This window comes from Artibeus jamaicensis, unplaced genomic scaffold, assembly GCF_021234435.1.
Source record: "Artibeus jamaicensis isolate MK-2021 breed Jamaican fruit bat unplaced genomic scaffold, CSHL_Jam_final contig_465, whole genome shotgun sequence".
NCBI lineage: Eukaryota > Metazoa > Chordata > Mammalia > Chiroptera > Phyllostomidae > Artibeus > Artibeus jamaicensis.
Window position 1 is genome coordinate 15,612,380 of NW_026521843.1, and position 25,988 is coordinate 15,638,367.

At 56.0% G+C, this 25,988-nt stretch overlaps 1 protein-coding gene across 2 annotated transcripts; it reads left to right on the forward strand.

Annotated features, from left to right (window-relative positions):
• The first annotated feature begins 1,123 nt into the window (after window positions 1-1,123).
• Window positions 1,124-23,959, forward strand: FOSL2 (FOS like 2, AP-1 transcription factor subunit). Of its 2 annotated transcripts, none has more exons than XM_037146617.2 (4): window positions 1,124-2,092; window positions 11,924-12,175; window positions 16,901-17,008; window positions 19,323-23,959. In XM_037146617.2, the coding sequence occupies exons 1-4, from the start codon at window positions 1,991-1,993 to the stop codon at window positions 19,839-19,841; spliced, it is 981 nt and encodes a 326-aa protein (XP_037002512.1). In that variant the 5' UTR covers window positions 1,124-1,990; the 3' UTR covers window positions 19,842-23,959. The 2 variants fall into 2 exon arrangements, with proteins under 2 accessions (XP_037002512.1, XP_037002513.1); XM_037146618.2 differs by lacking the exon at window positions 1,124-2,092 and adding an exon at window positions 4,030-5,126.
• The last annotated feature ends 2,029 nt before the right edge of the window (window positions 23,960-25,988 follow it).

The following is a 25,988-nucleotide window of genomic DNA, read 5'->3' on the forward strand; positions in this document are numbered from 1 at the left end:
AGGGAGAAACTGAGGCCCAGAGAGGTTAAGAGGCTCCCCTAAAGTCTCACAGCTCATAAATGGCACAGCTTGGCATGGGTGCTCCAAGGTCTCTTTACGCCTTACCTCGCCACGCCCGACTCAGTGAGGCAGGAAGACCTAGGAGTTCGAACTACGTGCCCCTTGAACTTCGCTGCAAAACAGCTGAAGACAATGTTTGGGCCACACCCTCTCCGGGGCTTCCCTCCTTCGCTGTTTTTTTTTTTTTTTCCGGTCTGGAGTTTGCTTATAATGCCCGATTGCTTCTACTAGATGTGTCCTAATTGCTCGGGATACAGGGCGGCCCAACTGTCTTGGCTGGTAAATTTCGTCTTTGAGGCTACTCTTTAGAAATTAATTGTAGGGCCGAAAAAAGAAAAAAAAATAGATTGAGGGGGCGGGTGGTGCCGGGGTGTGGGGGGAAGCAGGGGATAACCAGTCACTGAGAGAAAAATAGGCAGGCCAGCTCCGCCCGGCGGCGCCGCACCTCGCCAAGGCTCGGCCGCAGGGCGGCGCGGATACCCTGCGCGCTGCCCCCGGCGGCGCCGCGTAGGGCGCCAACGACCACGCGGCCGCGCCCTCTCTGCGCCCGGCTCTCAGCCCCGCGGTGGCGCCGCACTGAACTGGCCGTCTCGCTCTTCAGGACTAATTATTCTCTAAAAACACTGCGCCGAGGCCCGCCTGGCCGCTCCAAGGGGCCGCGCTCCTTCCCAGGGCAGGGCGGAAGGGGGCCTGAGGCGCGCACGGGAGCCGGCGAGGGAATCCCTCTCCCTCCACGTCACCCGAAAGCCAGGGAACCCGCACTCGCGTCCTCTAACGCAAATGACCATCTTTGGCATCGTGCGCCAATGGAACAGACCAAGGGCGCTGGGCCCGGGGGGTGGGCGGGGGCGGACCAGGGCTGCCTCGGCTCCCCCCAAACCGCGCCGGCCGCTGCTCCCACTCCCACCACCTTCCTCCCTCGCTCGGGGTGTGATGCTGGCGTCAGCGCGGCCCTGAGCCCGAGCAGGGAGTGGAGTGCTACGCCCGCCCCCTCCCGCGCCTCTTCCTCCTCCTCCTCCTCCTCCTCCTGGGCCGCCTCCCCGCGCGCTCCTCCCTTCAAGGTGGAGTCTGGGGTTGACGTGAGAGAATCCACATGATACGGAGCAGGAGAATAAAGAGTGTGGAGTTGAACTCGTGCCATTGTAGTGACTCATCTCAGGCACAGCGCGAGGGCTCAGAGCGAACCAGCGAGCCAGCGAGCGGCGCTCGGCGCGGAGAGGGAGAGAGAGAGACGCGGACCCGCGAGGCGGGCCGGTCGGGGCGCGGGGCAAAGGGTGCAGGTCCGGACGCCGGAGCCGCGGCACAGGGAACGGGGCTGCAGCCCACTCAGCGCGACCCCACGGGCTGCGGGACAGGCGCGGGCTGCCCTCTCCTCCTAGTCAAGTGTCCGAGCCGCTCCGAAACTCCGGTGGCGCGCCGGCCACAGGAAGTTTATTTTCAGCTCCTTTTCTAAAAGGAGGAAATAGAAGTTTCTCCAAGCGGGCAGCCTTTCTTCTCGCCTTTTTTTCTTTGCCTTACCCGAAATCGGGGGCCCGCAGACCTGGCAGGCGTGACTTGCCGGGCTCCCATTCTTTTTTAATTTCCAATTTTTGACTGAGCCGGCAGTCCCGGCAGGGCTCCGGCCGCGCGCGGGGGCGGGAGGGCGCGCGCAGGGGAGGGACCGAGGGACGCGCCGACTTTTTAGAGGGAGGGACTGGGTGGACAACCGGTCCCGCGGCGCTCGTAGAGCAGGAAAGAAGCGCAGTGCCGGGCTCAGGGGGCACTGCTCCCGTGTGTTGTCACGCCCGCCGCCGTTGGGGAGAAGCCGGGAGCAGAGCCCAGAGCCCAGGCGCGGCCCGCACAGAGTGAGCGCGCAGCAGCCGGTGCGCTGCCGCGGCGAGGGCGGGGAAAGAAAAACACCCTGTTTCCTCTCGGGCCCCCACCGCGGATCATGTACCAGGATTATCCCGGGAACTTTGACACCTCGTCCCGGGGCAGCAGCGGCTCTCCTGCGCACGCCGAGTCCTACTCCAGCGGCGGCGGCGGCCAGCAGGTAGGTGAGGGCCCCGGGAGCACTTGGGGGCGCGAGCGGACCCCCCTCTGCTTTCCACTCGCTGTCACTGCCTCTTTTGTTTTCTTTTCCCTTTCTTGGCTTGGTGAGAAAATTCCACGGGCCACTGTAAGTCCTGCACATCCCCATCAGTTTTCTGGTTTTACTACTGGAGCGAGGAGTGGGCTGGAAAGCCAACAAACGCTTCCTTTCACAGTACATCTTATCCACACACGCTACTTGAGCACCGAGCCTGTTACCTCCTCTCCCAGGAATCCTTTGCCCCTTTCCCCCTCTTTCCTTGGTGGACCCCAAAAAAAAAAAATGTTTGCACCGTCCTCCAGACATCCAGAGACCCTATTCCCACGGGAAAACCCTCTCTCTTTCTCCACCAATCTTAATTTCCGAAAGACGTTGGGGACTCAGAAACATGATTGGCTCCTTCAAGTACAGTAATCCGGAGTGAGGGCGAGGGTTCCGGAGGGTTCCGGCTCTGGGAATCAGGTGCGAAGGTCAGAAAGGAGGAGGTCAGCTTTGATTGGCTCTCCGTGGCGCCAGTGTGCCCCGCGCCCGTCCATCTCCTGTTAGGGTCACAGCAGGAGCCTGCCCTGCCCTTAGAAAAGGCGCCTTCAGAGTCTGGAGGTACCTGGGGCAAGGACGCCTACAGAGAGCAGTGTGGGGGGCAGAGGGGGTGGGGTGGGGAGAGACCTCGCATAGGCTCCTAGGTGGTTTAGAAGCAGAAAAACAACTTGCTTCTAAAGCAGACAGACTGGTTTGCACTGGAGGGATTGTGTGTGTGTGTCTGTGAACACCAGAACGGTGCTGGTGGGGTGCCTGCAGCAGCCCCCCACCCCCGTGCCCCCAGACTTGAGAGAGAGCTGGCATAACAAGGTGGCCACGACCTGAAGCCCGCTGGTCAGGATGTTCGGAGTCTCTAGCCAATTTGGCTGCAGCAAGAGTTGCCTCTGGGAAGGCAGTGGCCTCAGCCTCTAGAAGCCAGCCAGCCAAGAGGGGCTGGAGTGAGCTTCCAGGGATGGGTGGACCTTGCCAGAGAATAAAATGGAAACTGTTCTCTTTGGGATCTGAGATCCCATAGTTCTCTTTGGGACCACAGTGATTCCCCATGGCTGATGAGTCCCCAGTCATCTTCCCCAATATCCCCCTCAGCACTCTCGGTAGAGAGCTGTGTGTGTGTGTGGGGGGGGGGGGGGGGGGCAGTCGGTGCACCCTCAGTGATGAGCAGCACGGTGATGAGTTGAAAATCCTGTCCTGAAAGTGTTTGAGATTACTTGCTTTTCAGCCCTGTTGGTGGTTTGTATGGAATACAAACATCGTTAGGCAAGGGGTTGGAGTCACTTATATACCCATTCCTTCCCTCTCTAATTCAAGAAACGCCCAGATGTCCCTCTCCCTCCCGAATCAGGAAGGGATCTTTTGATTTCTCATTTGTGCTTTGACTGCCGTTTCTGTGGCAGTCATCATTGAAATGTGACAGTCTTGCCACCTGGCTTTGCTCAGACCCTGGGGCCTGGATGGGAAGTCGGACCGGACATCGGTGTCCCGACTGAATAATGTGTGTCACTGGGGCTTTGAGCCCAGGATGTGAGCGGAGGCAATTCCCTGTTTTGGAAGAAAATCAGACAGGAAACCAGTGCTAGGAAGAAGGAAGAGAACTCAGTCCAGCAGAGTGTAATGGGGCCTCATTACCGAAGCAAAAAGCAGCTGTTGGCTAATTCCTAGCATGCTGTAACACATGAGGATTTTGCAATTACAAATAACTAGTGCATGGGGTTCTTGAATATACGCCTGCCCCTTGGCCCAGCAGCTTGAGTGAGATGCCCTTCAAACTGGAGGGATTGGCAAGGTGATGCCACTTCAGACGTGTTTCTCAGTCCCTCCACTCCGGGGTTGGGTGGGGTGGGAGGGTCCCTTCATCTCCCTGCCTGGGAGCAAAGCTGTTCTGCTGTGGGAAGGAGAGGCTTTTGTTACTTAACAAGTCTGTGCTATGACCCCACCCAATCTCAAGGTAACTTTGTTCCATATTAGATAAAACCTATAATCACTTTATTTCTCTCAGCTTCCTTTACGGGGAGACTGCTGGCGGTTAGAGGTGGGCCTTCCTCCTCTCTGGCGTCTCAATGGACCAGTCGCTGTAAACCACTGTTCTCTGGTTTTTCCTCGGGCAAGTGAATAGTGTTTTTTCCTGATGTCTTTGTTTGTGGGGTCTGCTGTTCCCGATGTTTGTTGCTGTTTATTCAACCCAGAACTTTCCTCTCGAGCTTCATAAAGCTTGATCTTAACATGGTCATGAGGTCCAATGACTTGGTGGGTGGGGGTGGGGGAGATAACTTTTTGTTAAAACCTCTGCTCTTGTATAGGGCAGGAACTTGAAGCATGAGAAATATTTCCTGTTCCAGTTATAGTTTGAATCTCAGAGGTCGGTCATTGGTGATTTTGTTTTGTCAGTAATCGTTGCACATACCTCCCCCTCCTGGCTTTTTCTTTGTGTTGTTGTTTTCTCTCCTGGCTTTCCTAGGAAAACACCTCCCAGATATAGGCCCTGCCTGGCTGCTTGACTATTACGGTTTCAGGGCCTGGGCATTACGCAATCCAGCCAGTTACACAAACACAGGTCATTTCATAACTTGTTTTCATCAGCTGGGCCCCCTTTTAATGAAAGAAACAAAACAAAAACAAGACCCAGAACTTTTCCAAGGCTGCCATTTATCTGTTCCTTAGGTAACTTGTGAAAATAAATCAAGGGGACAGCTCTTTTCTGGTATCAAGGAATAGCAGACTACCTCTCTTCTTTGTAGCAGCCACCCTTCCCAAAAGACAGACGCACACACAAAATTTCCCGGAGTGAACTTTTGCCAACTGTACCAGGCTGGGACATTCCTCGCATCAAAGAACTTTTACCAGAAATGACTGTGATTCCCAAGTCAGCCCTAATCATACCTCTCTAGTGCCCCCTACAGGACACTTGTAGAAGAACCATCTGGGGAATGTATTTTTCCAGCTTCAAAGATTGAACTTGGTGAGTTTTTGGAATTCTTAGGATTTTTTCTTTTGAATTCAGGACAAATAAATGGCATATATTTAACAGCGGTTAACTAGGAACTGGTTGACTTTGAGAAGCAATTTTTGAAAAATGTTTTTCTTTTGTTCTAAATCAGGGGTGTGCAACCCACAGCCCACGGTCTGCATGTGGCCCAGGATGGCTGTGAGCCCGGCCCAACACAAAATCGTAAATTTACTTAAAACATTGTGAGATTTCTTTGGTTTGCATTAGTGTTTGCTTGTTTGATGTGTGGACCAAGACAACAACTCCTCTTCTTCCACTGTGGCCCAGAGATGCCAAAAGGTTGGACACCCCTGTTCTAAATAAACCCTGGTTGAAGAGGAGTGCTTTCCCCCTTTCCCTAGTTCGATGTCTGTCTGTCCATCAGGCTGCCGGCACGACATCTTCAAATTCCCGAGGTTTGGTGTGTTTGCGTTCCCGGGAGACTGGGAATTGGTTTGGTGGGCGTGGTCTTCAGAAATGGCGGGAAGGCAGGAGGTATATATCAAGGGTCTAGTGCCCTTTCTTTTCTTTTTTTTTTTTTTTTGGCCTTGATTTGACAGATGACATAGATTAGATTAGGATCGAACAGAACGTTATCCCAGGAATTTGTCTGTTCTGCTGATTCTTGATGGTGGAAGTGAGTGCCACTTTTTCATCAGAGTGAATGGGCTGAAGCAGCAGCATGTATTGTGTGAGGGGCCCTTGGGCTTTCTTTTCCGAAACCCCGCATGGGTTCCATGGCTTGACTTCTGCCTGCCTTATTCTCCCAGGTGAGTGTAGAATTAGGAGCCTCATTGTTTTTTGGTTCCCACCCCCCATCTTAATACAAACACACCAGAACTTACGCATTCAGATCACTCTTGCCCCTTCATAGTTGCTGAGACTAAATACTTGTTTGAATGCTGAGGGGATTAGTCAGATTCAGAGAGGCTTTGCAACACCCCTCTTTTGGAATGGCCTTTGGCAAATTCTTTTGAAAATCCTTCCTGCTAACAAATCCTTGTCCTTCGAGGGTAAATTTGATATTTGGAAATTATCAAGAGATTGACACAGAAGAAGGAGCCACATCTGATCTGGATGGCCCTGCTGGGTCCAAGGCAGAGTAGGACCGTGAGTCCTGTTGGTCTCAGCAGCAGGGACAGTGGCCAGGACAGGGCTCACCAAAGCAGGCACCTCTGTCATCTATACCTTAGGGTTTTTTTTTTTTCTCTCTCTCTGTTAAACAGGAATAAAAAATACTGGTTTTGAGAATTCAGGAAGCTCACTTTCTGGTCTGTTTGCTGAAAGAAAGAAAAAGGGCATCCTTCCCTAGTGGGTATGTCTCATTCATGTTGCATACAGTAGTATCTTTTGGTGGCCACGCCATTTCGAAATGATGGCAGCAGCCCTGATTGAGGCAAGTATATCTGTTCCAAAACCCAGTTAGTAACTAGCCCACTTCAACGCCCTGGGCTGGAGAGGGAGCACAGGAGTTCTCTCGGCCAGGACTGTCTCGCCTGTCGCATGGCAGTGACCTGGCTGCACCCACTCTGCCGTGGTTGGAGGGGAGAGGGCGTGCCCTTCCCACTGAGTGAAGGGGCTTCTGAGGATGGGTGGGGGCACGGATGGGGCCCATGGGGGCGTGGAGAGGACCCCCTGTGTTCTAGACTGGGGTTCCTGGCCAGAGTGGCTCAGGGAAGAAAGAAGTCAGACTCGGAGGGAGTAACTCTGTATCAGCTGCTTTCTTCTCCTTTTTCTCTCCTTCCCTGATTTTCTTCATCCTGGCCTGTTAACAGGTAAAAAAGGATAGACTTGTCCTTTCCAGGCGAACCTGGAACAAAGAGGAAGTTAAAAGGAGGCCTGTCACCTGAGACAGTGTTTTTATACTGTAAAATTTGGGGAAGCCGTAGTTATTAGTGACCGTTTCACTGTGACACAGCGGCTGTCCTCAGATAGGAATGGAAGGGCAGAGTGATATTCAGGGCTGAGTCTGCGAAAACTGGTTGAATCCCACATAGAAAACTTTGGAGAACTTCCCAAGTTGAGTAAAAATATAGAACATTTGAGTCAAACTGGGCCTCACCAGGGAATTCTGGGGTATTACATGAGGGAACATTAACACCTACCCTTTCCTCTTCCCCTGAACCAGACTTCTGGGATGCTGGAATTTTCCTTTTCCTGTGCTGGGAATCTTAAAAAAAGGGGCGGGGGGTGGTTCTTAGAAAGAACCCAGTCCCTGCCCAGGCATGCGCACTCCTGTCCGCCTGTCTGTGGGGACGGCAGTGGCGTTCGTGGGGTTCATGGCTTGCGTGCTTGGTGGCTCATTCTAGAATCTGCCTGATGGGGAGACATCTGGCCAAGGGGATAGGCCAGGAACACTGACCCCCACTTCCATCTCACTTCTGCCCGGCTCAGGGGTCACTGGGCTAAGGCCTACCCTCTCCCTGTCTGCAGGCAGTGGGCTCCGTAACCCTAGTTCTGAGGCCCTTCTGGGAAGGCCGTGGTTAGCACCCTCATCTCCGAATCCAGAGCCCTTGTGTAAAGTGTAGAGAGGGCATTTTCCCAGATCAGCGGCTGCTGGGCTGCAGAGCCCTCTCTTACCTGACGAAGTTGAGTGGCCCAGGGGCCCTGTGTTCTCTCACAGGCTGCGTCTTACAGGCAGTGGGAGGAGGACACGCATACTTACCGAGCAGCCCGTGGCGCCCTTAAATACAGGGTGCGACAGAGCAAAGGAGGTTCTGCTGCCCAGAGACCCACAACAAGGCCTGTAAGGATTCAGACTTCAGCGTCAGATTCAAGTGGAGATTCGAGGTGATGAGTGAGAGCCCCCTCCCCGCTGCGACCCCTCGGGTTAGAGGAATACCTCAGGTCTCGTTTTTGGCTTCCAGGTTTCCTCTCTTTGTTCTTTTTCCCCAAACCTGAGCAGCGGAGATGAAAATGATCCTCCAGAATAGGAGTCACCAAACAATGCCCCCCCCCTTTTTTTTTTATAAATAAGGTTTAATGGAACCCAGGCCTGCCTCTTTGTTTACATACTGTCTGTGGCTGCTTTCACACGACAATGGCAGACTAGAGTAGTGGCGACAGAGATGGCACAGCCCACAAAGCCTAAAATATTTACTATCTGGCCTTTTACAGCGAAAGTTTGCCACACTCTCGTCTAAGAGGTCAGTGGGAGCCAGTTTGTCCTTTTATGGGCATTCTTGCCCACCCAGAAATCGGCAGCATTTGGAGGCTTTGCCAGGTGGGAATGCCACCCAGCCGTCCAGCATCTTTGGTCCTGTCCCTAGAAGTGCAGCTTCCAGCAGGGCTGAAGAGCCCCAGCAGAGTCAAGCAAGGTCCCGGGTTACCCCCTGCCTTGCACTCCCAGCACACACCTGGTGCTGAGCCGGGAAGCCTTGTCTTAGCTTCTGTTCAGTGCCGACCTGTTCACAGAGGGCCATGATTTGTCCCCAGCGTGACATTTGACTGAGACTTGGGTCTGTTGGCACAGAGGACTGCCAGGCTGATTTCTGGGACCACAAACTCCCAGCCTCACCTCTCTTAACCTGATGTCGCTCTCTGAATAATACCTTCACTTAACATTTATGTGAGTGTCTCGGAGAGGCTGTTCTTGGAGACAAAGGCCTCTTTATCAGAGCCCCAGTCCCCTCTGGGGATGGGACATTGTTTGCCCTGCAGAGCCCGTGTGTTATCCAGATGACTTTACCTCCCTCTCAAACAAGTTGTACACACATTTAGAGGCAGTCATTACCTGCTGTCTTGCTTTTATTGCTGTCTTGTTTTGTCTAGACCAAGCTGTTGCTGCAAGGAATCTGGCTGCTGGCCGGGGAGCACTCCTGCAGCCTGCTGTCCCAGAGAGAGGGGACGGGGGTCCCCGCGAAGGGCTGAGCGCCACCCACTCACTCCTGGGGGATCTCAGTGTCCAAGCTTTGCTTCAGAGTTTTGGCTTGCTTTCGCTAGGCTGAACTAGGAGCTCGTTTGTTGGGTGGAATGAGGAGTGAATTTCCTGGGTGCTCCCCTGAACAGGAAGCCGACTGAGGTGAAGGGTGCCCAGGTGTTCTGCAGAACCAGAGCCTGACTTGGGGAGAGAAGTGGAGTAAAGGCGGCGGGCGCTCCCAGGAGCGGGAAGCTGGGTGCTGCCTGGAGCCACCTCGCGCAGGGGACACAGACACGACGATGGTGCATAATGATGTGGTGACAGTGGTGGCGGTGCCGCCTTCCATTTGTTTGGAGCACCATTGCTCAACCCTGACTGCCCATTAGAAATCTCCTCGGGTGGCTTTATTTTTTTTTAAACCTTATCAGAACCACACCCCAAACCAGTTATTTTAGCACTCTAATGGGGAGGCTGGCTCCAGCACTGGTGTTTTTAAAAAGCTCCTCAGACCATGCTAATGTGCAGCCAGGGCTGAGAACCACTAGTGTGCTTTTTTAATAGCCTGTGATTACAGGTAGCTACTAATTTAATCCTCAGGACAGTGCAGTGAGTTTGGTGTTAGTGCTCCCACTTATAGGCCGGGAAACTGAGTCCCCAGTGACCTGCCAAGGCCTCGAATGCAGGCCTCTGGACTCAAGTGCAGTGCTAACTCCCTGCCGGCCCCTCCCCACGGCCCTCCCCACCCAGATCCTTATCCAGCAGCCCGACAGCTGTCTGGGCCTTAGTGCTTCTGCTCATGTTCTCAAGACTCTGCCTCCGCGAAGCGTAGCCCTCATTGTCTGTTTTTCCTCCTTGAAGATCATTTCTCAATAGAATCCTTCACACACACACACCCTTATATACCTTCTTTTCTATCAGTTCCTGATAAAAAGCCCAGTTGCCTGTACCTTCTGAGGTGACACAGTCCCTTGTACTGGGCAGCTGACTTCGAGGAATCCCAGAGTTCACTGCACTGGTAGCATCACAGAATCCTGGAATGCACTGTACTGGGTAGTAATTCCCAGAATCCCTTGCACTGGGTGGCATTCCTCACGGGATCCCAGAATCCCTTGGGCTGGGTCAACCTGTTCACTGAATGCTCTTGGCATGGGGCCCCGAGGGCTTCTGGGAGGTGAGGCAGCCACATTCCGCCCCCTAGACTAGGTTGGGCAGCTGGGGGGTGGGGGGTGAGCAAGGAAGGGTCTCAGGTTTCTCAGATCCTGTGAGGTGCTCTAAGCTTCACTTCGCTTGTACCGTAGGGACCTAGGTGTCATCACCAGGGGCAAGGACAGTGGTGGTGGCAGCTGCCACTGCTGCCAATACTTCTAATCTGCGTTGGTGGGATTGGGCCAGAGTGGGGGGTTGCTGTAGGGTCCATGTGCACAATGGCGGGATTTCACCTGGAGTGGAACCGGCTTGTGGGGCCTCCTGGGTGAGAGGGCAGGTCTGCAGGGCCCCTTGACTGTGACGGCGGATGCCCCGTCCGAGGGCGCCCAGGGGCGGGTGCTGGCACTTGGGACAGGATTCTGGGGAAAGGGCAAGGAATGCCCCAGAAGCTTGCGCGGCGCCCTGTGTGAGAGTGCGGGCCTCTGCGTCCGGCCAGTCTGGGTTTGAATCCTGACCCCCCTGCTTCTGAGCAGTGTGGCCTGGGAGAAGTTCGTCTCCCTACGCCCAAATTCCTGCCTCTAGAGTGAGATAATGGTAGTTCTTATCCGAGGGGGAGAACAAGTGAGTAATCCAGGTAAAGCACTACCATGTCCTGTCATTTACTGAATGCTCAGTACGTGTTAGTTATTATCGCTGCCTTTATTTGACCCACCAGATTAGGGACCCACCAGATTAGGGAAGAGGATTTGCAGACTCTGTGGGAACAGGAACCTTCTCAGTCTCAGACCTTCTTGGGGAGCTTTCCCCTGAAAGCTGTGGGGGGTCCTTCCTTCCTCCCTGCTCCCTCCTCCTTTCACTTTCCCTCAGTTGCCCAAAGAACGGTGCAGTCCAACTGCTGAGGAGCGTGGCCCAGTGTGGCTTTTGTCCTCCGTCATCACCATACATTTGAAATAGAATGCTTCCTGCGTTGTGGTCTGGGCACAGATGAGGAGGGAGAGGGAAAGCTCTGAGCCAGCAGCACTGAAGTTTCCCACCAGCGCCTCTGTGGACACAGATGGATAGTGTAGATGGGTAGAAACGCAGCAAGATCAGGGTAAAGGGCGAGGAGGAGGAGGTCAAGGGCAGCAAGGGGATGCCTGGCAGCAAATGCTACCACCTTTCAGTCTCGTGGGCTGGAGGACACCTTTTCCTGGACCTGATCTCCCCGTGATCGGGTCACAGCCCCATCCTGATCCTGTTTGAAAAGTAACAAAAGCAGGCACCCTAAGCTTCCCCATGATCTTTGTTGCTCCAAAGCTGTTGGTGTGAGGGTTTCCTCGAGGGGTCCTGAGCTGGTCCGTGTACCCTAGAGAATAACCGGCAGGTGACTCGGGGGCCCAGGAGGCTCTGGCGGGAGACCTGCCCTCCTGCAGGTGTGGACACAGCTGGCCTGGGGGGCTGCAGAGCCGCCCTGCTGAGTGTGAGTGGCTGGGGACCACATCTGGCCTGGAAGTCACTTGGGATAGGATCACGTTCTCACTGATCCACCTAGGGGTGGAGCCCCCAGGCCTTCATGCACAAAGCCAGTCTGACACAGGGCTCCAGAAGTAGTTAAGATTCCCCTGATTCTTGGGGGTGCAGGACTTGTCCAGGGAAGACCGCCCGTGTCCTGACCTTGGTCCCCTAAGCACTGACCCTGCTCTCTGCTGGGTTTTGCCTCCTGTCTCTGCTTATCCTGTTCTACGCAGTATTTCTTGGCTCAGTCCAATTTCCCTCCTCCTTGCAGAAATTCCGGGTAGATATGCCTGGTTCAGGCAGTGCCTTCATCCCCACCATCAACGCCATCACGACCAGCCAGGACCTGCAGTGGATGGTGCAGCCCACAGTGATCACCTCCATGTCCAACCCGTACACACGCTCGCACCCCTACAGCCCCCTGCCGGGCCTGGCCTCCGTCCCCGGGCACATGGCCCTCCCCAGACCCGGCGTGATCAAGACCATTGGCACCACCGTGGGTCGCAGGAGGAGAGATGAGCAGGTAACAGCTTGATCAGCATAAAAAAGCCACGTTGGTACTTTTGGGGGCTCATGACACAGTGTGTTTTCTGCAGACTGGTGGGGAGCAGGGTCGATGGTGGTCTGGGGTCACTGGGAAGAGGAGGGAACTGGGGTCAAGGAGCATATGACTGTCATTGTTGGAGGCTCAGACGGACACCTGAGGGTCAGGTCTGGCTCTGTCATCTCACCCGTGTCCTTTGGAGTCGCTGAGCCTCAGTTTCCTCAGCTGCAGACTGGGGGCTGCGGTCCCTGCCAGGCAGGGCTTGTTGCCACTCCAGTGCGGTCGGCCGTGGGAAAGCACAGTGTAAGTGGTGAGGGGCAGCAGGTGGGAAGGACCGTTAGGACCCACCTACAGCAGTGTCCTTCTCTGACCCTTGGCCGGGTGGCCACTGGACAAGCAGCCAGCAAACCTTGGCCAGCAGCTTATAAACCCTTAACTGTCTTCCAGTTTCTGGGGCAGACCAGCCACCTAGTAGACGAAGGGTCACACTCTAGGGTCACACTCTAGGCCGGCGCTGCCCACAGCATTCTGCAGTCCACCTCACGCCCAGGCCTCCAGCTCCAAGAGGGGCCCGTCCCACCTGCCTGGAATGTGCATTCCAGAAGTGCCGTGACTGGGGTCCTTGGAGCCTGCTCAGCACTTTCGCTGACCAGGGGTAAGGGTGGGAGGTCCAGCATCAGCCTTGTTTTCCTCAAGGGGCTCCACTGGGAGGAGTCAGCCTGGCACGAGGGACATCAGAAGAGGGTGGGGCTTGTGCTCTTGGGGCAGCACCCACCCAGCACTGGGAAGGCCCACCGTCTGCACTGACAGTGAGCTAAGGCAGCATCAGGCCTGCTGACTCCAGACAGAGCCTTTGGCATCGTGTGTAACTCCAGAAAGGAAGGATGGGGCTTTCAGAGTGCTCCCACTTGTCCCCCTTCCCAGAGGACACAAGCAAAGCCCAGACACACTGCCTGGGGCCACTCAGCAATGAGGGGGGTCTGGACTAGAGCCCAGGGAAGGGAAGGTGCTTTAGCGGTGGAATCCATTTTTCAAATGAAGCGTTAACCTGGAGAGCCCCCGCCACAGCATTGGAGTCCCTCCACCCTGGGAGCCTCAGCTCCGCAGCTTCCAGCACAAGGGCCTGTACGCACGGGCCCCAGGGGAACAGCGGGGGTCCAGTGCCAGTCCTCCCCAGGATACTTAGAATGACAAGGACTGCTCTCCAAGGAACTGAGGACAAAGCTGGGCCTCATCCCCACCACATGTCAGTTCTGCTGACAGCAGGGCCCATGCAGGGCGACATGGGAGCTGTGTGTAACCGGCGCTCTGATGGATACAGCTCGTTGCAGTTGCTCTTGGGCTTCTGCTGCTGGGGCAAGCGGCCCATGTTCCCCCTGCTGTGGCTTTCCATGACTGCGGTAGTAACTGTCGCACTAGCAGTGATCTTAATGTCCTTCATAGATGTGCTTCCTTCAGGAAGCTCGGGCCCAGCTTTACAGTCTCTCACGACCGAGATTCTCCCTCGTGTGTAAGCAGATGCTGGGGGACCGCCAGGCTCGGGGACGGGGGACACTTTGGGGCTAGGAGGATAGCAAAGCAAGATGTGCTGAACCCTCTTCATTCCTTTCTGGGCCTTGCTCACACCAAACTCAGAAGTTTATATATGGAAGGGATTTTAGAGACCAGCTTTTAAAAAAAAAATCTCTTTGCGCCCATTTTACAGATGAGGAAACTGAGGCCTGGGAAGGGCCCTGGCCAGGGTCACACAGTGAGTTAGCAGCAGAGCCGGGGCTAGAATCCACCTCCTATGACCTCCAGCCCTGTGGTTTTCCCACTGCACCATCTAGGCGTGCCCGAAGACAATCTGTCTGGAAAATTTCCTTCCTTTTTCGAGAGGGAGAGAGAGAGCCAGGAGCATTTTATTTTGCGTCATTGTCAATTAAGAGTTCAGACCGTCATCCTGCAGCTTGGAGGAAGCCCGGCGGTAGGGGAGCACCCTCAGCAGGCCCTTTGGTTCCTGGCTCGAGGGTCTTTTCCCTGAAGCTTGCTTCTGCCTTCCTGACCTGCGCCCAGTGGGGAGGGGCCGGCACCAGGAGCCTGCCGAGTGTCTCACTGCCCTCCTCCAGGGCCTGCCCCGAGCCTCCCTCTGAGGCCTGTGGCAGGGAGGGGAGGGCGTGTGTGGCTTGTGGGTGGGTACACAGTGGTGCTGACACATTCAAGCTGTAACCGTGTTGATGTCACCACCCCCGAACACTTCCTATGCCCACAGCTCCCATGAATTGCCCCAGACCTCACCAGATAGACTTGAGCCTTCTGGGCCAACCGGGAGGCCAGAACCGGTCCAGAGGAAGCCAGGGGGACAGGGAGGCCAGAGTGGACTGTGACTAGCCTTCCATTAGTGGGAGTGAGGGGTTGGCTGGGCCCGCGGGGGAGGCCTGGACCCAGGACAGCAGTGGGGCCTTCAGACCTTCTTGGTAACTCTGTGGGGCTCAGGTTTAGGAGCAGCAAGTACTCAGGGCCTTGGCCAAGAGGCCTCATGACCTCAGCCAGGCACACAAGCCCTGCACAGCACAGGGTGTCCGGGTCTGTGGACTCTGGGTCTCCAGTCCACTTGGGCTCTGTCAGGACTCAGAAAAAGCACCAGACTTGTATCCTCTGACTTGTATCCTCATTCACTGGCACTTTCAAGCTTAGAGAGGGTTGTCACGCTGTACCTCACTTGATCGCCACACTTTGCAGAAGGCAGGGCAGGTCCTGTCCGTCCCATTTTATAAATGGGAAGCCTGAGGCCCAGAAGGTTTGGTGGTTTGTTTGGGGCCACACAGAAATGCTGGCCTGACAGCTGTCAGGAGAGAGAACGTGGAGCCTCTGGCTCTCCAGGGGGAGCAGAGGGTCCCAGAGGCTGGTACAGAGTTGGGACTTGAGGAGGGGAGTGGAGCCAGGACTGGACTGTCAGGTCTTTGGAAGGGGCCTGAAGACACACAGGGATGCCACCTGCTGGACTGCTCGGTGCATCCCAGCTGGAGGCCGCTGCAGGGCATGAGAGTCACAGTGAGGGAGAGGCCGGTGAGAGAGAGGGGCTGGGCCTGGTTCTTCATCCCAGCGAGGCAAGGGCGGCAGAGGAGGTGAGGGAGCCTGGTCAGGGCATCCAGGGAGTGAAGGCGGTCCCTGGGGCTGACACAGAGGGGGAGGTGCACGGCCCCACTGAGCCCTGGGGGGCAGGGACCTGACTCCCAGGGGACCCGGGGGGTCTCCCCAGCCTGCCCAGCTTCCTGCCTCTCTCCGGGCCCTGCACCTTGACTCCTGGGGCAGGACCTGAAAGCCAGGAGGGTGGGTGAGCTTGTGTGCGCTCAGGTGGCCTTGGAGAGACTTCACGTCTGAGCAGTGGGTACCCAGATGGCACACTTTCATGCCAGGGTTTGCAGGTTGTGGATACAGGGCTCTGGCCCATGGGGCTGAGGGGCAACCTCAGTGTAGACAGGGATGGGCTTGTCCTTTCTGAGGCTGTGCCATGCTTTGCTATTCAGGACACCACAGTGACCATCCTGGGGACACTGACATGGGTCCCACTAGGGGAGTAGCTCCCTCCTCACAGGGTGGCCAGGAGCATCCCTTAGTGGGACAGCTTCTCTGGTTGCCTCCAAGAGTGGCTTTGGCTTTCATGCCCAGGCACCCCTAGAGTGTAGGACCCAGTTCTTATTCCCCTTAGAATCTTCCAAGCCCCTGCTACTGCACTTGGCACATGGCTGTGCCTTTGGTGTCTGGTAGCTGAATGGGATGGCCTTTCCTCTTGAATTGCTTTCTGCCATGGCCCACAGCCAACTTCTGTGTCACCTCTGCCTGCAAGGGGCATTGGGTCACGGCCCTGGAAGGGCTATGTAAACTGAGCGTCAGCACAGCTTAGTGGGGCCGAGTTCTTGCCCTGTGGCATGAGTCACAGGCCCCTAACCAGCCTCGTTGTAAGAAGCTGGATTGTAAGATCTGCAGGGGATTTTTGTTCATTCGGTTCTCTGATAAATCTCGAACCCTGCAAACTGCCTGGCACGTAGAAGGTGCTAGTTTGCTGAATGAGCGGATGCGGTGGGCAGCGGCAGTTAACGTGGCCCAGGGCTCTTCCTCTTTCCGCCCGTCCTGCCCAGCCTAGCACTGTGCCAGGACACTGCCGGGTCCTCGGCTTGAACCACACGCGGCTGGCACTGCAGGGCTGGCAGAGGAAGTTGGGAGTTGGGTGGCATCCTTGACCCTCCCTCTGGCAACAGAACACCCCCTTCCCCCCACTGGGTGGTTCTTCCTCTGGGCCCAGCTACTTAGCCAAATGGGAATAATGAGGCTTGCCCAGCAGGCCGAGTGATGGGGAGGAGTCATTAGCCCAGGTTTGGAAGAAGCTACTTTAGAGGGTGGGGCCAGGCCTGGCACGAGGGGACTCAAGGCTGACATGACAAATGCCGAAGCCACTATGGGCTGGTGTATCCCTCACCCATTGCTGACCTGTTCGCCCTTCAGGCACCAGTGGGATCAGCTGCAGGTGTCCGCCCAGGTGGGCAGACAGCAACGAGCTGCGTGTGCAGGGGCCTCTGAGCCTGGCCACGTTCCTCTTGCCTTCCTCCCTCCCCTCCCCAGTCCCAGAAGGGCTTCCTGTCCTACATTAAATGCAGTTGAAAACATAGAAAGCTGGCGAAGCATTTACTGAACCTTCTCACGACCCTCTGCCCTGGCCCCTAGCTGTCCCCCGAAGAGGAGGAGAAGCGTCGAATCCGGAGGGAAAGGAACAAGCTGGCTGCGGCCAAATGCCGGAACCGACGCCGGGAGCTGACGGAGAAGCTGCAGGCGGTGAGGAGCTCTGCGTGGGGTGGGGGCAGTTCTGGGTGGGCCCAAGCGAGAGCCCCAGGGCTCCCGGCCTGTCCACCTTCTCCTCGCCCACTAGCGGCCTGCAGCCGAGGCAGTGGAGATACACACGCCTTCCCTCGGGCACGTGGGGCAGCCCTGGCCTGATTAAAGGAAAGAGGGGATGGAGGGAGCTGGCCTTGGGCACCAGCCTGTGCCCCGAGAGGAGAACTGGACCACCTCATGGGGCCCAGTGCCCTTTTTACTCAGTGCCTGATCCCAGACCCGCCGGGGCCCTGGGGGAGGGATGGCAGGCCGAGACCTGCCCCTCCAGGGCTGCTTTCCAGGGTTCCAGCCACCCCATTGCCTACCACCAGCAGGAGTGGCCCGGCCTTGCTTCAGGGACCTGGTTTGGGCCAGGAAGGACCTGCTCTCCTGCCCCTCATCTCTGCGGGGCACCTGATGCCCTCTGGGTCTCATGCGATGGCTCACATGTCAGCCCACAGGTACTCTCCTGGGGTTTTCTCAGAGCCTTCTTGGGCAGGAGGATTCTCTGCCTCTGCTATGAGCATGAAGCTGTGGCCTTGGTACCTCGTTCTGCTCTTGTGAGTCACTGTTCCCTGCTGCCTAATTGCCCGCACCTGGGGGCCCATGCCTCTGCCCGAAAGTTTGAGCTGACCACCACGTGACTCCCTCCAGAGCCCAGCTCTACAGGATGGGCTGTCCGACGAGCAGAGGAAGCCCAGAGCTAGGACTGGCTAGAGTGTTTTCCTGGGTAGAGTGTCTTCAAAGGAGGAGGTGGGGGAGACTGTGTCGGTGGTCCTTACAGTGAGCAGCCAGCATGAGCCTTTTGAAATCACAAACTACCCGGCACATCCCATCACTGTTCAGTCCTCTCAGGCACTGCTCCCCTGCCTCAGTTTCCTTTTGTCCAGCCTGGAGCCCTTGTGCTTGGGTCTCGCAGGTGTGCTGCGTGAATCCTGCCCTGCCCGCACTGATGTCCCGTGGGGGTGTTTGTTAAAGGTGGTCGTGAGGGGGAGTGGGAGCTCTCTGCTGCTGGGTGAGGCGGGTCCATCCACGGGCAGCAGGGCGAGGCTCCCCTGGGAGAGCCCTCTTCACTGCCAGCCTTTCAGGGAGCCAGGCCCTCTGGGTCTGCCCTGGGTGCTCCTCACCACCAGCCCAGAATAACCCGCCTTCTGCGGCCCCTCTTCTTTCTTCCCCTCCCTCCCCACAAAGCCTCACACCGTGCTCCCCCACCCCCCACCCCCAGCCCAGCCACGCAGGCCCCTGAGCCACATCCTCCACAGGAAACCTCTCATGAGCTCATGACGCTCATCAGACCCTTGAGATGGATGGAAACTTTTTTTCACTCCGGAATATGCTGCACTCCACGTAGTGAAGCTCCGACCCCGCAGTGGCTCCTGCCTGAACGGGAACCTGTGTTAGGGAAAAAGGAGAGGAGGAGGCTGGTGACACACACCTCCTCGCCCTCCGTGACCGCCCCCCCCACCCTGCCCCCTGCACGTGCTGCCTCTGGGGCTTTGTGTGAAAGCCGGAGCCACACAACGAGGTCTGTGCGTTGGGCCACCGTCCACACAGGCTTGCCCAGGCCGCCGGGCCCCTCAGCTGTTGAGCCCAGGGGCTGAGCTGAACGCTCCACAGGGCTCTTTGAGTCCCAAAATTCATGCTGCTGAAATCAGAGTGCAAAAGGGGGGAGGGGCTGTGATGATCCGAGCAGGGCTGGTGGAACACTTCCTACCAGCCAGGCAGCGCCGTGGGCTCGCGTGTCGGGGTGGTCTCCGCTGCCACGCAGCTTGGAGTTCGGGGTGTGCATCCACAAACAGGCCCTGGAGTCGGGTCACTGAGGGCCAAGGTCAGCTGGCCACCTGTTAGCTCTGTGACTTCGGGCGAATTACTACACTTCTCTGAACCTGTGTCCTTATCTGCAAAACGGGTGGGTGATAATACCCGGTCCAAAACACTGCTAGAGGGTTGGCTGAGATAAGGCCTGTGAAGTGCTTACCACGGTGCCTGGCATGCAGTAAGTGCTCGGCCATGACAGCCACGGTGGTCACTTCAGCTTTCCTCCCGGCCGCCCTGCTCCTTTCTCAGTGTGGAGCTTCGTGTGTCAGGAATCTGGAGCCTCCAGATGACTCACAGCCAGTGGGGTGTGTGGCCAGGCGTGCACTGGGTATGTTCGCCGTCCTCTGAAGACATCGCGGCGTTTCCCTTTCTTGCCGGATTTGAACTACCCCACCCCTCCCTCCAAGCAGGTCCCTGGTAGGTTTCTGTGCCTTACAGGCCTCTCTTTCTCCCATAGGAGACAGAGGAACTGGAGGAGGAAAAGTCAGGTCTGCAGAAGGAGATCGCGGAGCTGCAGAAGGAGAAGGAGAAGCTGGAGTTCATGCTGGTGGCCCACGGGCCCGTGTGCAAGATCAGCCCTGAGGAGCGCCGGTCGCCCCCAGCCCCGGGGATGCAGCCCCTGCGCAGTGGGGGCGGTGGTGTGGGCGCCGTGGTGGTGAAACAGGAGCCCCTGGAAGAGGACAGCCCCTCGCCCTCATCGGCGGGGCTGGACAAGGCCCAGCGCTCTGTCATCAAGCCTATCAGCATCGCGGGGAGCTTCTACGGGGAGGAGCCCCTGCACACCCCCATCGTGGTGACCTCCACGCCTGCCATCACTCCGGGCACCTCGAACCTCGTCTTCACCTACCCCAGCGTCCTGGAGCAGGAGTCGCCAGCGTCGCCCTCCGAGTCCTGCTCCAAGGCTCATCGCAGGAGCAGTAGCAGTGGGGACCAGTCGTCAGACTCCTTGAACTCCCCGACTCTGCTGGCTCTGTAGCCCAGCTGCCAGGGGCTCCTCGTCACTGCCTCCTCCCCGGGGACCAGCATCCTGAGAGCTCCAGGGCTGCGAGGGCACGAGGGGATGCTGCCGGGCTGGCTCTGGGGGGACCTCGGTGGGATTCAGCAGTGAAGCACTGGAGCGCTGGGGTGATCTCTCGGAAGTCGTGAAACCTCCTCCCTCGTTCATCTTGCAGAGCGAATCCTGTTTCTTGAAAACCTTGGAGAACCTAGCGTAGTGGACTCGGGCATCCCTGGCTTCCGAAGAGCCCAAAGCCGGTGCGGACCGTTCCTGTCCGTCTGAGGACGTATCCAGAGTGGTGGCGCCCTTCCCTGCCCTCGCAAGCATGCGCGGTGCCTTTGACTTCACCTTCCCTCCAACTGCCCCTTCCATCCCCCAGTGTCAATTTCACTTCCTCTTGGTTTTTATGAAATTTGCCATGACATTTCATCTGGGTGGTCTGAACATGGAAACTCTCCATTTCTGGAGATGGGGCAGCCAGCTGGTGGCCCTTTTACTAGGGCCGACTTGTCCAGGAGGGGACAGTCAACGTGCAATACAGAACCTTCCCTCTCCCGGCACTGCCTGCTCCACCCCACCTCCAGAAGCACCGGCAGGGCTCCCGGCCCGAGCTGTCCAGGAGACACACCCGTCGCTGGGAGGTGCAGAGGCAGGACCTTTCCTCCCCATCCCTGGAGACAGCTCTTGGAGGAGCAGCCAGAAGACGGGGTGTGAGTGAGACAGCCAGGGCACAGGTTGCGTTTGCCAAACACCTAATTAACAGGCCAGGAATAGTGCCAACAAGCCACACGGTGTTTGAGCCGGCTTCCCTTCACTGGAGTCTTGAGCAGGACGGCTCCTGTAATTACTGCCTCACCATTCTGCCCCGGACCCTTCTCTCCAGACTAGGGAGGTGTCCCTCCCTAAGAGCCACGCAGCACTCCACGTCCCCGCTGGCTCCGCCCTCCTCCACCCTGGCTGTCAGGGTGACGCCACCCACAGAGATTTAATGAGAGAGGGCCTGGACCCTCCCCAGGTTGCTGCCAGATGGCCCCTCCCCAAGCTTCTTAGGCACCTTTGCTGTGGATGGGAAGGCAGGGGAGGGAGGAGGGAGGCCCATGGAGTGGGGTTCACCTCCCACCAGCCCTGGTACCTGGCTTGCCCTTTCCTGGCTGCGCACCTCTCCAAAGTGCCCGTTGACAACTGGTGGATCAAGTGCTTTCTCTTTATACTCCCAACGTCCCCCCCCCAGTGTGCTCTGTGGGCCCCACAGCCGGCCTGGAGCTCTTGCTACAGCTCGCTGCTTATGCATCATTCCTGGGGCTGCTGAAACATGAGCTGAGATGTGATGTTTCTGGCTGTCCCCTTCCCACAGGTAGAAGGTGGGAAAGGGCTCCTCCTGGCCCCTAAGAGCAGAACTCAGCAGAGCTCAGCGTGGTCTGGGCCTCTTACCCCTGTGAGCGCCCCCCCCCCCCCCACCGGGCCCAGCCCCTCTGATCTCCCAGAGTTGGGCCTGTGCTGGGCGAACGCTCTGAGGGAGACCTTGCTGTTGGGATTCAGCTCTGGAGACTGTTGTGTGATAATTGGAAACTCTGTAGCTGTTATTTAAATCTAACCCAGTGGGGGCTAAGGGAGAGAGCAGTGACTGCTTCAAGCTCACCCATTCTTTTGCACACCTAGGCCTCTGCACTGGTCCCTGATCAGTGCCCATGGGCTCCGCCCCACACACTCCACACACAGAAGGCAATGGCCTGTGCTTAAAACACACAGCCGCTGCGACTGGAAGTGATGTGTGAAAGGAGAGGTGATTTAAAGAAAAAAAGGGGTTTTGTCCAAAAGTACCTTTTAAATGTCATTTCCTACATTCCTCGGCTGTGATGCTGCCTTCCTGGTTTTCCCGCGGTTCTGGGAGAGGTGTGCCTGATAAGAACGGGCAGTTAGGTTTCTGGCTTCAGGCTAATCCAAGAGGCAGGAGTCAGCCAGAAGTGGCCAGAGACTGGCAGAGAAAGCTGGGGTGCTCTCGGCTCCAAAGAGCTTAATCATCTTGAGCGGTGTTTGTGGCCACTATTTGCATGTATATATATAAAGTGAAGCTGCTTCCTGGTGCTTCATTTCTGAAGGTCCTTTGTGCTCTAGTTTGCACGGCACCGACCCCAAGGCAGGGCACAATCTGTGACTTGGCCAGGCTGGTCATTTCCTGAGACGGAGTTTGGCTATAGTTTGGACTTCAGGCTGTGTCGGCTTCGGGACCAGCCGAAGGCAGTACCCCAGCCACCTCCAGGGGACTCCCAGCTGCATTCCCATTCGGGACCCTCTGGCTCTGTCCTAGGAGGCAGTAGGAGGGTATTTGGGGAAGGCCGACTGGTATACCCAAGTCAAGAGCATGCCCTCAGTTACTTCCTCTGGCTTGTTCTCCAAGTTCGTGTGCACACCTGCCACCTTGCTCTAGAGCCACTGGGCATCAGGCCTGCTGCTTCTCTCTCCATGGCTCCAGCTAAGGGAACAGCTGCTGCGGGGGGCTTTGCACTTGGCTGGGAACCGCCGTGCTTCCCCTGTGTCCCCAGCCGTGAGGCAGCTGGGGTGGACCCCAGCTGGGCTGCGGGCAGCTCTGGGACAGCTTAGGGCAGGCACTCCTTGACAAGCTAGTGTGGAATGCAGTCTCGGCCCTCTGGCTGGCCTCTCTGGGACAGACCTCTTCCTGGCCAGGTGGAGGAGGACAGCTGCCGACACAGGAAAGAGGGGGTCCCAGGTGGAGCTTAGGAAGTGGCTGGGGCCAGCTCTGAGCAGAGAACTCGCTGGGGAGGTTTTCAGAAAGAAATTGCTCTGCCTGTGTAAAAGGCCAGGTGTGTCCACTGTGGCCAGTCCCACAGGCACGTCAAAGCCAAGCGCCATCAGAGGCTGCTGCTTCCCTTCCTCAGGCTTCAGGGGGAGGTGTTTTGTCCTTGCTCCCACTTGGCTCCAAGTGTAAGGGCGGGCTCAACTCCATACGTATTGGGACTCCTCTACCCTGTCCTTGAGGGACCAACAGTGCTCCTTGCAATCTCACCATGTAACTTTCAGGTTGATTTCCTTCCTGATCAGATAGATATCTATGTGGCCCCTTTAAGAAGGAAAAAAATCAGCACCTACTATGTGCCAGGCACTGTGTTAGGCACTTTTATATATACCCTCTTTAGGATGAGAGTAAGGGATGAGGGCGTCCCTTAGCGAAGGTCCCCCAAACATGGATAAACAAAAACTTGGAGGTGAGAAGGTCTGTCTCCAAAAATCCAAGGCAAGATTGTCTTCAGTCTGAGGTTGGTTCTCAAAGAGCCACCCCCTACAATATCCTTCCACCTCCAATTTCTTCTTTTCTCTCCACCCCGTGATGTACTCCTTTGCCCTCCTCCAATGGTCGGGGGTGGGGGTAACCCAAGTCCTTGTAGAATTTGTGGACCAACAGGACATGTGGTGTGTGTAACTGTCTTTTAAAAATGTAAGTAAAGGGGTCTTGCTACTTTCTGCTTGTTGAGTCTTTGGCATTCATCTTAAAAGCCAGCATCTCACTATTTATTGACAGGTTGGGGGGGTGTGTGTGCGTGTGTGTGTGCATTTCCAGGTGTGCCCCTGTCCTCCTGCAGCTCCTACAAAGGAAACCCAGCCATCCCACCACTGATCTGACATCTCCTCATGCTTCTAGTGTTTTGGCCGAACATCAACAAAGGGTTTTAATTTTCCAGTTCAGGAGGGGCTGGGTCCAATTTTGAGAAGGGTCTGGGAAGGGGAGGGGGAGAAGAAATTGATGTTTATTTTATTATTTATTTTAAATGTTTACATCCTTGTGTTGTACCAAGCCTGAATAGAAACAGATAGCATTAAAGTACTCAGTTCCTCTCTCCCTCTCTTTTCTTCCTTATTTTTTAAAAAAAATTTAGGCTAATGATGCTTTTTTGTTCCTAAAATGATTTGTGAGTTGTGCTGTATAAACTGTGTAAAAAGGTTCTGTTGTTAAAGATGGATTACCATCCCCCCGGGGACAGGGGTCTCTAAGGAGTCAGCATTGTAAGAGAAAACAAAAGATCCTGTCCTGTTCCTGAAAACTTATTTTCTCTGTATGATTAAAAAGTTTATTCTAGTTATTTTAGTTTGTGGTTACTTGATGTCAAAGAAGAAAATAGTCGCCTTTGTACGAAGAGTAGGTATGGGGGGTCCTTTTTGCAGTGGGAGACGTACATACAGTACCTCCGTAGACAGTGGAGGGCGGTCAGCTTCGTGTGTGCGTATCTGAGACGAGTCGATGCTGTGGAGTGAAGTCTGCTATCAGGTCCCAGGGGCCGACTTGGATTCCTACAATGGGGAATTGAATGACTACCTTCCTGAGCATCTTCTTTCTTTTTTCTTTTTATTTTTTTTAAAATTGGTGAAATGGTCCCAGGGGACAGGCTTCTAAGTAGGCCTCTTCAGGCAGGACCGCGAGCTCAAAATGTTTTGTGTCGTTTTGAGAACTGAGGAGTGTCCTGCTCCGAAGCGTCTCTGGCGGGTTTTCTTCTTTTGTTTTACTACAAGCTTACAGGATTTGCACTAAAGAAAGCTCGTTAGAAGAAGCTTGCTGCTGTGGAAGAAATATCGAGACTTGTTTTTCCTTTGCTTTTTCTTTTTTTTTGGTTAGCTTTTCCACTTTTAATTGAGTAGCATTTTGTAGAATAAAATGAATTAAGACTGAAGAGCTTCTAATGGTTGGTTTATTCCATCTTTTCTTCTCATCTCTCCTATCACTTTTCCTTCTAGTCTTTTCTGCCTTTGGCTTTGTGGGTAGCGTTGGCGTCTCTGGCAGGTGAGGGTGCGGGGTGGTTTGCCCGCCCCCCTTTTCTGAACACCCACGAGCTGGTCCCCTGGGAGGGGCTTAGAGCTCTCCCACCTCCTCTCCTGCTTCCTTCCTCCCGATCCTGTTCCCTACCTCTCAGGGTCCGATTCTCAGCCAGCTGCCAGCTACCACCAACCTGTGAGCCAACACGAATTCAAGGTGCCGTTCCTTCCTGGCGGTATTTTGTTTGAACAGGTTGTCTCTAGAAACCCAAGAATCTTCCAAGAACCGATCAAAGTATCGCTCAAATGGTCCAGGCGGTCAGAGGAGATTATGTCTAGGAAAGCCTTGAAAATGAAGAAGGCGTGTGAAGAAGTAGAATAATCGCACCCCCAGTTTTCCTTTCTGGGTAAACACAGGTTGTCAGGCGTGGAACGCGCAGGAGTACCAGCCAGCCCCCCATTGTCCCGTCAGCCGGGAAGCCCGGGGTGCGCGGGTGTTTTTCCCAGTGTGCTTGCCTTGTAGAGTAAGTGTAGGGAGGCACACCTGTCATTAGTTAATGCTCGTTCGTGGTCGGCGGCTGGCTGGGAGCCCCCGGCCTGACTCCACTTGCCCCAGATCTGTCCACACAGGCTCAGCGGGCTCGCGTTCCGGCCTCATCCTCGGGGGACCTGAGGACGCGTGCACCGGGCGGTGAGTCAGTGGGGCCCTGACTGCCATGCTTCCCCCACTGCTCCCTGGCTGCTGAGGTGGGGAGGAAGCCATTTATCTCGCTGTGCCTTAGTTTTCTCGTCTGTAAAGGTGGAGGGTAACGATGGCATCAGAAACACCCACCTTGGAAGGGTTACAGTATCTCCGTCCCTTTGGAGGGCCTGCAGCACTGGGGGGCGGGGCGCTCAGAAGCCTCAGCCCGGGCCTGCTCTTCTGCCTGCGAGACAGACGCAGGGCGAGTCTGGTGTGTCTCAGTGGCGCCTGTGCTTTCCTAAGTGCCCCCCCATTCCCCCCCGCAGTGTGAGTGTCCAGGAGGCGGGGTCCGGTGGTGTTCGCCCCGGCCTCCCTGAGCCCGGGGTCTCTGCCGTGCGGAGAAGCCCCTGCGCCTGTGTGTGCGCTTGCCTCCCGTGCTGAGGCACACCCATAACATTTTGCACCTTCCAGTAACACTCCGATATCCGCGTTGTCCAAATTCCCAACTCTCCAGCCCCGAGGCAACTGGAGTGAAGTCGATGATCACCAGGTGCTGATTAGATCGAGGCAAGATCGAGGCAAAAGCAGCCCTGCCTTCCGCAGCTGTTTGTGCCTTAAGGGCAACAAGACAGCTTTTTACTCTTTTCTTGAGAAAAAACTATCAAGGGCCACCTTTGCTG

Bases quoted from the DNA above. Each gene is read 5' to 3' on its own strand.
- FOSL2 (XM_037146617.2), top strand. From the start codon at position 1,991: ATGTACCAGGATTATCCCGGGAACTTTGACACCTCGTCCCGGGGCAGC. The intron at 12,176-16,900 runs GTAACAGCTTGA...CCTGGCCCCTAG, and splicing joins GCAGGAGGAGAGATGAGCAG to CTGTCCCCCGAAGAGGAGGA. The intron at 17,009-19,322 runs GTGAGGAGCTCT...TTTCTCCCATAG, and splicing joins TGACGGAGAAGCTGCAGGCG to GAGACAGAGGAACTGGAGGA.